Genomic DNA, 14,695 nt, shown 5'->3' with positions numbered 1-14,695 from the left:
TGTGAATATAATGCTGGACAATCTTGGAACATCTATATGAGAATCTAAAAACAGTCCTCTTCTAATAAAATTGTTATTATTCGGGAACATTTTGATATTCTGTCCTTTTGTTCCAGTGATTCTAGGATATGTCATTAAGAAAGGAATATGTTTTATGAGCAAACTTCTAGATAGAGGGAGGATACTGCCTTTGACCATGAACATATATAAATAAAGCCATGGTCATGAGAATATCACTGACTAACATATCTGAAAGCTGTCTTGGAAACCACTTTGTTGGTTTATTTGGGTATAACCTGCTTATTTCAAGAATGCCCAGGACTAATGACAATGAAAATTATCATGAGGCATTGGATTTTGGTCAATATTTATGATGAGCCATGACACATAATTGACCCCCCATGGTGGCCAAATGTTCATATTTTCACAAACGTGGTTTAGACACCTCCAAATAGATGCCCTGAAAACACAGGCAACTGTCAGAGCTTTGGGGCCCTGGGACAAAACCTTCTCCTTGTTTAAAGACCCCCTGAAATGCTGCTTCCTCCATAAAACCTTCCCTAAGTGGAAATGAGAACCAGATGTTCTCAAACTTCACTACAAAGATAATCATATTTATTCTACAACCAAAGATACCATCTAGGACCAAAATTTGTGCAAACTGTTAATGAAGCAAAGTCACTGAACACTGTGGCTGGAAGAAATGCTGGGAATTGTGTAAAGCCTGTGAACTCCAAGGGCAGAAGCTGGGAAAGATTCCTCTTTTCATCCACGGCATTTAGCACAGAGCCTGGTACACAAGACATGCCCAGCAAATGGTCCTTAAATGAATTTATTCCAACACTATCCTTTAATTTATTTCACAAATGAGGCCCAGGGAGTAAAGAAGGCAGAGAAAATTAGTACCAGAATTCAGGCAAGACTCTGGGGCTAGTGCTCCCTCTTTCACATTATACAGCCTCTCCTTGCTCACGGCTCCTTCACTGAATATCTTTGTGTATTTTGCCTGTATCAATGTGGTTGGACTGAGACTGTAAGGAAGTGCTGAGAAGCTGGTGCACAATGTCCAGCTGATGTCACAGTGATAAAAGAAAAGGACTTAAAAAAACACAGCTTAGTTGAACACTGCAATGTGCTTAGCAGCACGGAGAAGACAAAAAGTAACAAGCAAATGGAAGCAAACAGACCTGCATTAACATGCTGGAGAAGGTTACTCAAACTTGCTGAGTCATTTTTATTGATCTATCTTTCCATCCTTCCTTCTGTCTATCCATCCACACGCCTACCTTTCCATATCCATTGCCAAATATCATTTGTACTTGTTACCAAACATTGCTGTGAATGTTTTGCATCTACGTAGCCTTAAATTGAACCCTGACAAAGACCTTGCAAGTGCCTACGCACATTTCACAAGCGAAGGAGTTAAAAAGGCAAAGTACCTTGCCTCAGGTACAGAAAACAGCAGAGTAGAGATCTGAGTCTTGGTCTACCTGATGCCAGAGCCTGTGTAGTAACCACTCCACCCTCAGACTCATGTTTTGGGGTGCAAAGACAAATGCCATGTTTGGCCCTCAGGAGTTTGAAGTGTAGCAAAGGAGGTTGCAATCAAGTAAATCATCCTTCAAATAGGAAAAGTCCTTAGAGTTCTTGGAGGCATTAAATGAATTATAGACATAAAGCGCCTAGCACAGTGCCTGGGACATCTGACAAGTGCAATTAATCTCATAAAGACCATTCCAGACTAGGCCAGAGAAATTCTTATGCTTCTTTGAAATCCAAAGATTTGAACTTCATCTATCTCCTGAATTGCATAAATAAAATAGGAAGACATGTTTCCTTTATCCCATGATCAAATATCTTGGTCTTAACAGTTAAATAATATGAAAGCAGTTGGTGGGGGTGGGGAGTGGTTAATTATAATTAATTATGATCATAAATATTAAAGGAGATTAGGAAGGACGCACACTGGGAAGGAAGTTGTTATAGAGGAAGGGAGTCTGGGAAGAAGGGACAGATGCTTCAGAAGTACCCAGCCTGTAAATCATCTAATGTGTTCCAGGCCTGGGCAAATATGGATGGGTCCCATCCAAGCACACAGGGCTCATGATTCAGCAAGTGGTTCAATTTCGTGAGTCATTTCTGGAAAAAGAAAATCCATACCACGGCATTAGTCTTTGCTTGACATTTTCTACTTCATGAAACTTGGTTGGGTTTTCCAAAATCCTTCTAGTTAATTTGAAGGGATAAACATCTAACATTTTGTTTTTGAGCTTCTTGGTAGCACTGATGTACAGGATTGCACAACTGCTCCAGTTTACCCCAGAGGGTCATTTCAGTTGAATCCTTTGGCATGAGATGTCTGGCAGCGCATCCAGAGCCATTCCTTCAGTTCTCATGGAAGTGGGCTACATTTGGGTCTGTAATGGATATATATCCATTAATTGGGGATGTGACCAGTGAGTAACATGACTGGAAAAAGCATCAGGCAGCTGAACATGACCAGACCATTAAATATGTGGCTCAAATTACTAAGAAAAACCAAAAGGCAGTTGCTTCATTAAAATAATTAATTTTTTAGTTTTAATGTGCACAAACAATGCAGGTAGACAAATTTTGTCAGAAAATTGGATTTGTATTGTATCAAAAAAATTTTGCCAAAAAGTAAAGAAAAGCTATGCATATGCACATATGGTATGTGTGTTTTCTCTTGAGTAACTCATCATATTAATCTAGTATATCTTCCACACAGGAAATCCCTTCCTATGAGAACTAATAAAGTCAGATTAAAATCACTGATGATGATTTCACATTGATTTGATATAGACTTCATTTATTATATTTTACATAGATTTGGTTTTCAAATTAGTAACTAAATTGTATTGAATCTGATTTACCTCAGTGTTAAAATGGTGTTCTTGTGTCATCTTTCTCTAATGCAACTAGAAAATAAAATATGTTTATTTCCTGGGTTGCTTAATTCTTTATCTCTTTAAGATACTGGCAGTTGTCCTTTAACTTGTTCTTTAGCTGGCCTCTTCCAAGGCCTCGGCCATAAAGTGTAGATTCATACATTGTTGATTTCAGGAAACATCCAGTGTGTCAAGTGATGGATACAGGTGTTCTAAATCTACCAAGAAATACGGAAGAGACCCCAAAATGAAAACCCAACTCACTGAGTTCAAGATAAACTTTGTGTCAATAAAAATGACCTACAGAATTGTATCTATAAGCAAGGAAACAGAACATTGAGTGTCCTGTGATGTCCCCTTCAAGACCACCCAGCCTAAATATTGGTGATGCTGACATTAATATCATGGTATCCCAATTCAGAGGGCTTTGTGAAATAACTTTCCTCGATCCTCTACCTTCCCTTCTATGTAGAAGGAAGAAGGGTGTTTTTACATCTTCAGGGATGTAAGAACAACTGAGATGAAAACAACTTTTGAAATTTCATTGTTTTTACTCAGATGTTTCCTTAACATTCAAAAGAAAAGGCAGTTTCATTGCAGCAATGTTGTGAGTACAGTTTGTATTGTTTTAGCACCTTAAAAGAGTCATATTTTATAACTGTGTTTGATTTAAATAAATAGAAAACAGTCACATATTTAAATAAATGAGAATTTTTGAAGGAAGACACTGGATTTCTAAGACACTAAGAATTAAGTCTGAAACTAGAAAGCACTGAGATGTAAGGAACTGTAAAATCAATTTTTGGTTTTCAACTTAATAAACACCAAGTTCTTTTTGCCTATTTTTTAAAGAAACCATTTCTGCTTTTACTTTATTAAATGTGTCTGTATTAAACAAGGTATAATGCTGCTAGCATTATTAATAATATTACTGTCCCTGCCATGGCCAACACTACCCCTCATTGAGCATGTGGCGTGGATGGGCCCTGAGCAGGTGAAGCTCCTGTACTCTCAGGAAAATCCCATAAGGGACGTGTCTGTACCCCATTAAAACAAGAAAAACCGAGGCTCAGGACGATGTATCCTGGGTCCATATCCTGGGTCCAAGGTTACCAGTGAGAACTGGCAGGTGGGGCCTCCACTCCATATCCAGCTGACTCAGGTTAGTCTTAAGAGCGATGGGCTCCTTTGCCTCACCTGTAGGAGTGGAATGCGTCCCTTCTGCAATGATGAATGCAATACCAGAGGTTACACAACTTGGTACAACACTCTCCAAATAGCAAGTTCGGCAGATGTCATTCTCACCCCGCTTCATTTTTTCCATTTTTAAGCCAAGGTAGCCCTTCCCCCAACCAGAGGTGTGAGGAGGACAGGGAACACCTACTGATTGAGGCTCATGTTGGGTGGGTGACCTCCACGGTGTAACCACACACCTACCATTTTTTGTGGATTTCCCATGCTCAGATCAATGTCGCTCTAAGCATCTGACATGGACTGAGTCTTTGATTAAAGATTGGTAGATCGCCTTTGGTAGAAAATAAGGATTACTGATAAGCTAAGGTACTTTCAGACTTGTCCCACGTAAGACAACCCACTGTTTATAAACCTTTGTCCTTCTGATTATAGCTGTCTGTACCAAGAATCAATGCATGTTATGCATGTGTATTTTTACAACAGAGTTTGGGTTTCCCACTTTTTCATTTGTTTATTTCTTGGGAGAGTTGGGCTTAGCAGACTATTGTTAGGTTAACTCTTGGTAGTCTATTTCATTTAGTGTATTTATGAGTAATACAATTAGTTCATTACTACAAATATAATCATTTACTTATAAAAATAATGTACGCTCATAATACAGAATTTGAAATATGCAAAAATGTATTAAGAAAACAAAATACATATTTGTTCTCCTACCACTAGGAAATAGCCACTATTAAATATGTCTATGCATTTCTTTCCAATACAGTTTTGTACATCTGTACACACACGCACACACACACAACAGGAGCATAATGTACATAAAATGTTACACTCTAATTTTAAAATAATGTATTTTCTTACATTATTATTAAATATCCTTCTGAACTATGGTTTTGTTTATGGCTTCTTAATATTCTGTTTTTTGGAAGTTCAGTGACTTTTTCAACCACTTTTTCATTTCAGGTATTTTGGCTCTTCTTTTCCTCATTATAAATAAAATTGCAAGTCACTGACCAATTTAGGCTAGATTCTGCAAAAGAGGGTTGTTGAGTCAAAGGCTGAAAGTGTGAAAGTTACTGGTATGTAGTGGTATGTTTTATTGAAGGCTTTTATCAATTTTCATGCATAAAAGTGTAAAAGCTAAAAAAAAACTTTTAAAAAAGTTAATAATAAAATGTAATATTGTGTTTTTGTTTTTTTCCTGAATAATCAGGAAAAATAGTATATAAAGCATAAAAATAGTACATGAACACGTCAAATGTTCAAATAAATCTGAAAATGGAGTAAACCCTGATTTTTCCCCTTACACACAAGTAGACACACACTATGAGGTTGTTTGATATGAACAGATTATTTCCTTTCAATAAGAAATGCAAATAGCAGGCTGGGCACGGTGGCTCATACCTGGAATCCCAGCACTTTGGGAGGCTGGGGCAGGTGGATCACCTAAGGTTAGGAGTTCAAGACCAGCCTGGCCAACATGGTGAAACTCTGTCTCTACTAAAAATACAAAAATTAGCTGCGTGTGGTGGCAGGTGCCTGTAATCCCAGCTACTCGGGAGGCTGAGGCAAGAGAATCGCTTGAACCCAGGAGGCAGAGGTTGCAGTGAGCCGAGATCGCGCAATTGCACTCCAGCGCAGGCAACAAGAGCTAATCTCTGTCTCAAATTTAAAAAAAAAGAAAGAAAGAAAATAAAAAGAAATGCAAATAGCATCTTGCTTCCAAACAGAGCTCCATGACACCCAAGAACCCACATGTAGCTTCGGCTGGAGTGCCTATATGCTGTCCTGCTGGCTATCCTGCCATTAGGAAGCCATGCACTTTGAATCTGAGGGTCTTGCATTCATTTATTTCAGGCCTCAAGTGCAAAGTTGGACAGGGCCATGGAAAAGGGGTCAGCCAAGACTCACATGGGTACACTTGCAAAGTTCACCTCCTTCCTCAGCAGCAGAGCAGCCTGTCTGGGCTGCCACAGACACACTCATACAGAACTATGGCAGAGAACAAAACACTTAGTTATATAACCATTGTTAGGGTTGAGCAATATGCCATCACTCAGATTTCCACAGAGCCTCTCACGCTGGCTACGGGAAAAGCTGAAGTGACTAGACTTGCTCTCTGGTTTCTAGCACATACCCTTATTCATAAAATAGATCCAATAATTTAAACTGTAGTCCACTGTGCTGCTATCATTTTTCAGACTGTGAGTATATCAATCTTAACACCCCCGGCTTGGGAATGCATATAAAAAGTACCTTACATGTTACTATAAAATAGTAAATGATAAGGAGAAAAACAGAGTTTTCAAAACAAGACGTAATAGTTTACATGCAAAGCAAAGTACAGGTAAAAGCAAATAAGTCATAAACCAGAACCAAATGTAAATAGTTATCAGTTCTCAGTTTTGCACTTCATTTGCATCAATTTTGATGGTTATATAACTGTAATGAAACACTGAAATCACTAGATCTGCAGTTCTACAAAAAGAGCAGCTTTGCAAACTTTCAATTTTCGATTTTCATTGACAGTTAATTCAACTGTTCGAAGTATAGAAGTTAAATGAGGCAAAGAATGATAAATGATGCCTCGCAATTGCTGAAATCTGATTACCCTGAGATAAGAGCTAGGCCAAATTCTACTTGTACAAATTTGTACCTAAGGAATGAGAAAGAGAGAGAGAAAGAGAGAGAGAGAGAAGAAAGAAAGAAAGAAAGAAAAAAAGAAAGAAAGAAAGAAAGACTCTAGAAAAACGAAGGCTTCCATTTATTCCTCCAAAATATAATATAAACAAGGAAACAAAGAAAATGCAAATAGATTCAGGATGCCATTTGCACTCATGGGGAGAAATTAATAAAACAGTTCCATTCTGAAAGAGAGACCAAAAGTCGACCTCCATTTAAGAAGCTAATTTATGCACTCCTGAGTCCTCATACAAGTTAAGCAGCACAGAATATCACAGCAGGCATAGAACAACAGATCTTGAACCCTGCTGTGTTTGTTCAAGGAGGCAAGTTAAGCTATTCCTAACAGGAAACAAAACACGCAGTCGGGCTATTAAACAGGGATCATTTTGCCATACTGCGCAGCCCTGAATGCATCAATTGCTATTCCAAACAGGATTAGAGATGTGGTTTGCTTTAACTATGGTTTTGTGAAAAATGCTTATGCCTACTCAGAATTCTCAGGTTGATATTAACTAATACGGTGTCAGGAAAGACACAGAGCACCTAGGAAACCTTTAAGAAATATTCTTTGGCAAATTCCAAAGTTGTGTGGATGCAGCAGAAAATGAAGAGAAAGGGTACCAGGGTCTGGACACGTTCATCCACATAAATAGCCACGTTTGGAATTCCCCGAAGAGTATTTTTGACTTTAAACATTCGGGCCCACTCTACGTTGATTAAACCTACATTGATTAAGTTAATCCTGCAGTGAATAACTGATGTTTAGCTCCTATAGACAGAATCTACGTGAAGAAAAATGCAGCTAGAAAAAGGGACTATTTTGTTCAATAGTATTACTATTGAACATATATTTGTAAATGGCTTTGGGTAATTCTGCTATGTTATTATCATAAAATCAGATCTCTCGGACACTTTTGTAGAAGTAAAGAAGAATTTTTAAAAAGCAGACCTTTCTTACACATAGACCTCTCTTCATTGTTGAATTCAGGGACAATCAATCCACCCAAGAAACTGGTCCAATTTCCACCCAGAAGAATGAATTTGTGATGCCTTGAAAGTGCTTCATCTGTATTGCTACATATTTTTTAGCCAAAACCTCAGGACACTACCTCCATATTTGCTAAGAATATTTAATATTTATCAGGTTCATCACCAGTTAGTGCCACTCCAATTTTATATCAAGGCTTGAAATTTATAGAGTCTAGGAATTATCTTGGAGATGCTTAAGAACCATACAAAAAATAATATTTTTTTTCAAACTGTTGTTCTAAAACATTGTCATAAAGGACTAGAAGTTTTGGAAGACCCTCAAAATATTAGAATCATGAAAACCATAACTTACAGACAACAGTCATTAATGGCTGCTACACATAAGAGGGACACCCAAATGGGACATTTTTAGTTGCAGATCAGCCAAGAGATTAAAATAAGTATGTTTACAGAGACGTAACTATTTAAAATATTTATAAAGAAAATAGTTGCAGATGATACAAAGGCAGAGTCCAACAAAAACACAGCACAAATGCAGACACCATATGGTACAATGTATGCGCTCATGACCTCATGTGAAAAGTAGGCCAAAGCTGTAGTGGCTGGAGGTGCCTCTCTTTCACCCCTGGAACAACAAACTCAGGGGTTTGGAAAGAGCTCATTAGAATCATGGCCACAGATGAGTGAAATCTATGGGTGATGTCAAAGACATTAGGAAGAAACCTCTCAAAACAATTCTCCCGACAAATTTTTGCTTTGTTGGTGTTTCAAGACCAATCTCCATTTCTTTCTGACTACACGAAGAAGGTGCAGTCAGTTCAAGCACACAGGTTTTTGTGTGTGTGTGTGTTTTTTGAGGTGGAGTCTCACCCTGTCACCAGGCTGGAGTGCAGTGGTGTGATCTCGGCTCACTGCAACCTCCATCTCCCAGGTTCAAGCAATTCTCCTGCCTCAGCCTCTGGACTAGCTGGGACTATAGGTGTGCGCCACCACGCGCGGCTAATTTTTGTATTTTTAGAAGAGACGGGGTTTCACCATGTTGGCCAGGATGGTCTCGATCTCCTGACCTCGTGATCCACCTGCCTCGGCCTCCCAAAGCGCTAGGATTACAGGCGTGAGCCACCATGCCTGGCCCAACCACAGAGTTTCTAACGAAATGGGGGGAGCACCCATACCTGCTGGGCTCTTTTGCCCTCTCCCAGTTATTCATTAGGCTTGAGTCAGAATCACAAAACATTGGGCAGAGGTCCCAGACCACCCCTCAGATATGACTGCTCTCTTGATGTGCTATGAAGCACCAGGGGTCAAGTCAAGCCAAGTGGTAATAAGAACTCTATATTTTGAGGGTCTACCATATGCCAGGCTCTGTGCGAGGAACAGGTAAGAGAAGTAACTTTCAAAACAAAAGTGGAAAGTTAGTTTATCATTCTCCTTAAGCAAATAAAAACATGTAGGCTTAGAGAGGTTAAGTAACTTACCCATGGTAACAAATGGATGAAGGCCAAAATGGAACCACCACATTCCTTTGCTGGTCAAGCAGCAAGACAGTAAATCTAAGGAAAGCTGACACTTGCAAGAACCTCATTCTTCTGGCAAAGGCCTCTGCAAGTGTCACTGAGGTAATATTGGGGAAGGGATGGGAAGGGGAGTTGGGGGCAGGGATGCTAATACATTACCAGGTGGAGACTTGCAGCCTTTGGGAGGATGCCTTCAATCTATGGTGCACCTCTCCCTCAACTCCTCTTACCCTCCAGCCTAGATACCTGAGGTTTATGTTCAAACTCCTTCTTCAAAGAGCTGAATTTCCCGCAAACTACCCCCAAAGTGTTCTGAAACCATGTCGCATAGATCTCTTAATATTTTGTAAGGTAAGTGCCTTTCTCTGTTTTAACAGAAAAAAGACAATTTCTAGCCATGATAGGAACAGAAGGCAAAGCTATTCCTTTTCACATAGGGCTACAGAACAAGTCCCTTGGGATGTCTGACATCATTCGGAGACAGGGAAAAAAAATTAGGAAGCCAGCTGAGGTACCTTCCTTGACTTTTATATGACCACAATAATACGCTCCACTTTGCAGGGCATGTGATGTGAGTCAATATATGATGATAGAAGAAGTGAATGCAATGAAGTAAGTGCTACTGAAGAATTATATAGCCCAGCAACATTTGTTCTTCTGTATTCTGTGTTGCTTTGTTTTGAACTTTGTTTTACAATTCTATGGCTGGCTGGGCGCGGTGGCTCATGTCTGTAATCCCAGCATTTTGAGGCCGAGGCGGGCAGATCACCTGAGGTCAGGAATTCAAGATCAGCCTGGCCAACATGGCAAAACCCTGTCTCAACTAAAAATACAAAAATAAGCCAGGTGCGGTAGCGCATGTCTGTAGTCCCAGCTATTCAGGAGGCTGAGGCAGGAGAATCGATTGAACCCGGGAGGTGGAGATTGCAGTGAGCCGAGATTGTTGCACTCCAGCCTGGGTGACATAGTGAGACTCTGTCTCAAAAAATAAAATAAAATTCTATGGCTGATGGCACCTCCAATTCATGAATTATTTTCTGTAACAGGAATACTTTGTATATGGATCAGTGGAAATTTGATGAATAAATGTCAATAAGTGGAAGCTGGTCCATTTTTAGGCACAGAATTTGTGAAGTCTCTCTATCAAAAAAATTCAAATGTAGGTAATTAAGAAAGCATGTCCTATCAAAGACATTGAGCCTTCCAAACAATCTGGAATTCTGACCATTTATTTACCCTGGAAGCTGTTGTGAGTCTTGAATACTTTAACTTTTAATGAAGTGTTCCGTCCTTTTGTGATGGCACTGAAGTGTAATCAAACATTACCACAAGCCAAGTCACACACTAGCATGCCTTGCCTTGTTTAAATACCTCAAATATATTTGAGTAATTGTGTAATGATTTCTAGGCCTCTGGTTGTCCATATGGTCTGAACAGACTGTCTTTAGTAGAGCAGTTGTGCTCTCTCTCAATGAGAAGGAACCAAATCACCTCTGCTCTAAACTGGAGATCTTAGGAGATGTTGTTTAAATTTCAGGGTGGTGCCCTACCTTGACTCTTGAAACACAACATCCGGCCCCCAGAAATTGCTGTGTCTTCCAGAAGTCTTGCTTATGTTTGTGAAACACACAAGAACAATGCAGCAGGCACTGAGTGACATATTTTCTGCCATAAATGTCCTTAGGATACGACGACATGCTATGAGGGTGACACAGCAAAGCCATCACTGCAACCACATGAAGTCTCTCTGGACAGAGAATATTCTAGATGGTGGAACTAGATCATCTCAGACAATGAGGACCAGTGAAAGGGTCTGGCCATTGGCAAGAAATCTGCTATAATGGTCTCTGGGATGATGAGGCCAGCAAAGGAGCTGCTGATTTTTACAATTCATAAAATCCAATAAGAGTTTTCAGCGATTTGGCTTAGGAGCCCCAAATTTAAACTTGGTTACCACGCCTTACTAATTATTCACATTATTTGTCTCCCTAAAAATTACCTCAGAGAAGGCCTGGAATGCTACATTGGAAGGAATGTGTCAAACTTATTCTTGACCTATTATTTGATAATTCTTAGAGAAACAGTTGGGCACAGATTCACCTCCCAATCACTGGCTACCATAGGGTCCTTTGGAGGGACTAACTCAGCAAAGGAGCAGTGGACAACTGAGTCTGCTGGCCTCTCTGTTCCTGCCCAACTTCAGGTTTCTGAAGCTGTGGAAAAAAACCATTTCACTGGTCATGAACAGTGTCAAATGTACAACACCATGGAGGCATGCATGACTCGTGAGTTCTGGGGGTGACTGGAATGTGACAGAACAGAATTTACCTTTTGTGCCTGAGGGAGCTGAAGGGGGAAAACAAAACAAAACAAAAAAGAAAAAAGTTGATCATTATATAAGTAATTAAGATTAATGGTAAAGCTTCATTTTCTTGCCATTTGCAAATAGAGAAACCAAAATGGGGAGACAAGTGAAAAAGAGGTAAAGCAAGTTATTTTTCAAAACGAAGCTACAGTGCTGATTGTTTGACCTGCTTTCTGAATTTGTGGTATCGACAGATAATCTACGAGCTTTCCAGCATGTGTTTTGGGAATCACCACATCCAAAGCAGTTGGTAAACTCCTATAAAGTTGGAACCGAGGCTCTTCTGCCCAGTGATCCAAAGGGCACAATTCCATGACCCAGTTCCTTCTTCCTTTGACCAGCAGTTTTCAACTGGATGAGGGCCATCTGGAGACATTTGGGTTGTCAAAACTAGGGGGTGAAAGGGAAGGGAGCGAGAGCTGTTGGCCTCTAGAGGGTAGAGGCCAAGGGACACTGTGGTACATCTTACAATGCACAGGACAGTCCCCCACAAAAACCAACTGCCCAGCCCATATATCCATAGTGCCAAAGTTGAGAAACCCTGCTGTATATAAAGGTAAGACTGTTAGAAAAATGCTTGTTTTTAAAGTCAATTTTTCTTGCTTTGTAGCACATTAACTGTTCCCTTTATTGGTGGTTAAGGAAGTATGCACCAGGATTTGTGCATTTAAAGTAAGGCTGATGTTCTAAGAACAAGGAAAAGGCAGTCAGTCAATCCATAAAATAAGACACAACAGCTTTCCCAATGGCACAGGCGAGGAACTGAAATTAACAGGTATGTGGAAAAAGATCAACATTTACGAGACATATTTGTCTATATTTCTGTGTTGAGAGTATTAGGCTACGGTTTAATTCCACAGTATTATGACTGCCATTATAGCATGCAGTGTTTTTGAAAGCATCTTTCTAATCTGGAATGGAATTAACATGATCCGTGTATCAAATACCCAATCTAAGAATTACATCATTACCAAGATTTACTTCTCAACATAGGGACTAACATTTATCGAGTGTGAACTTGTCACCAGGCACTGTATTACGTCTTTGCATTATCCCATTAAATCACAGCAACCCACTGCTAGGTATCCCTATTTTACAGAGGAAAACTAAAATGGAACTTAAAGGTTAAGTAATTATACAATGTCCCATAGATAAACAATCATAGGACTGTGCTGCCTGACTTTAGAACATACTAACTCAACTCAATTCACACATAAATAAAGACCCCAAACAGTTGGGAATCGTGACAGTAGACTTGCTCTCTGTCTCTCTAGAGCTTATGACATCAGAAGTGCTAGAAAATGCAAAGCAACTAAATCAGACATCTTAAGGTCTCCACTTGAATCATCGGACTTTCCCATTCTTTTTACTCTGGGAAGAATGCTTTCTCTTCTGATAAAAGAAGACCAGGGCTCTCTTAAACTTGTCCTAAACCCCTGCCCCTGTGGATGGAGCCCACAAAGAGTAGAACCGAACAAACAAGATGTTTTGGATCTCAGAGATGTCTCCAAAATGGTATTGAGAATGTCTATGAAAAGCAGACTCCAACTTCTCCAACACTCAATTTCCAACACTTTTATCTTATACGGGTCTCCCAATTTAAGAAGACGGAAATACGAGGATGTTTTCCTGATTTGTTCCTCCTAGTTATGGCTGGAACTATTCGGAAAAGAAGCTCATAAGCTCCTCCAGTGCTTTTCAAGAGTTCAGAAAAAAATAGACCACCAGATGAGAAACTGAGTTTAAAATGAGGAATCACTTTTTAAAAAGCTTCTCAAATATTAAACATCTTTTCACACAACAGGAAAGAAACCTTGGATACATGAACATTGTGGAATGAAAAATGTATATTTTCTTAGGAAAGCGTTTGTGTCGAATCACAGCTATGTCCTGTGAAAGCAAGGGGCCATGAGTATGACAAATGTTTGATGGACTGCAAAATAAATACCAAAATGAAGCCCTGCACAAACTGCTGGACTTTGCAGGCCTCTCTGACAGAAGAGCTGCCCTTTCTCTCTCTCTCTATTTTATCTTTGTTGAGCAGGAAACACCTCTTTTTGACTCATCCATTTAAGCATATGGGAAGAAATCCTGGGAAGGAAAATGACAGACCAGGCCTCTGTGGTGATGTCCTCAGTTTAAGACTGCCCTCATCCTCCCCGCAAAACATATATTTTCCTCAAGAAATAACTTATGAGAACAAAGAGCAACTTTCCTACTGGAGCTTTTAAATAATGTAAATTACAGCTTGTGATGCCCTCACCAGGCTGGACCTCTCTGAATGAGTCTCAGGGTAGAACAGCACACATTTAGATCAGATCCTCCGTGGCCACAGATGCTGCTGCTGGGAGCTGGCTCCCCAACACATTGTCACCCAGCATTCATGACTTGCGTGCAGGGCCCTGCCCTAGGGGCCAGACCAGCCAGATACCTGCTCCGCTTTGGCCTTTGGCTCAAGTCTTCAGGCATATGCCTTCCAGCCTCTGGCCAGCGTGCTTGTCTGTAAAGTGGAATGATAGAGAGAGGGCTGGGGAAAGGCCAGGTCTTGGATGGCCGCTAGGTTTTACCTTGAGAACCAGCTCTGACTAATTAGCAATGGCTGGATGAAGGGCTATGTTGAGAAGGATTCTGAAGTCATGCCTGAGTTTCACTGGAAAGAATTTTATAACCAGCCAGGTGCGGTGGCTCACACCTGTAATCCCAGAACTTTGGGAAGTCAAGTTGGGCAGATTGCTTGAGTCCAGGAGTTTGAGACCAGCCTGGGCAACATAGTGAAATTCCATCTCTACAAAAAATACAAAAAAATTAGCTGGGAATGGTGGCACATGCCTGTAGTCCCAGCTACTCGGGAGGCTGAGATGGGGAGAATCACCTGAGCCCAGGAGTCTGAGGCTGCTGTGAGCCCTGATAATGCCACTGCACTCCAGCCTGGGCGACAGAGTGAGATCCTGTCTCAAAAAAAACAAAACAAAACAAAACAAAAAAACAAAAAAAGAATATTATAACCAAATAGCAGAGTTTGTTATAAATAA

General features: G+C 40.1%; 1 protein-coding gene across 3 annotated transcripts in view; it reads right to left on the bottom strand.

Moving 5' to 3' along the window:
- CACNA2D3 (calcium voltage-gated channel auxiliary subunit alpha2delta 3) overlaps positions 1-14,695 on the bottom strand; it is a 939,729-nt gene that overhangs the window by 240,552 nt on the left and 684,482 nt on the right. For 2 of the 3 annotated variants that reach the window (XM_031009416.3, XM_055383540.2), the window contains exon 14: positions 11,627-11,644. The exons of the other annotated variant lie outside the window; for it this stretch is intronic. In XM_031009416.3, coding sequence (XP_030865276.1) covers positions 11,627-11,644 — 18 coding nt within the window. The remainder of the gene's footprint in view (positions 1-11,626; positions 11,645-14,695) is intronic. 3 annotated transcript variants of the gene reach the window in all.

Source organism: Gorilla gorilla, chromosome 2 (genome assembly GCF_029281585.2).
Source record: "Gorilla gorilla gorilla isolate KB3781 chromosome 2, NHGRI_mGorGor1-v2.1_pri, whole genome shotgun sequence".
Taxonomy (NCBI): Eukaryota; Metazoa; Chordata; class Mammalia; order Primates; family Hominidae; genus Gorilla; species Gorilla gorilla.
The sequence above is the reverse complement of the archived record's forward strand: the minus strand, read 5'-3'. Positions and strand labels throughout refer to the sequence as shown.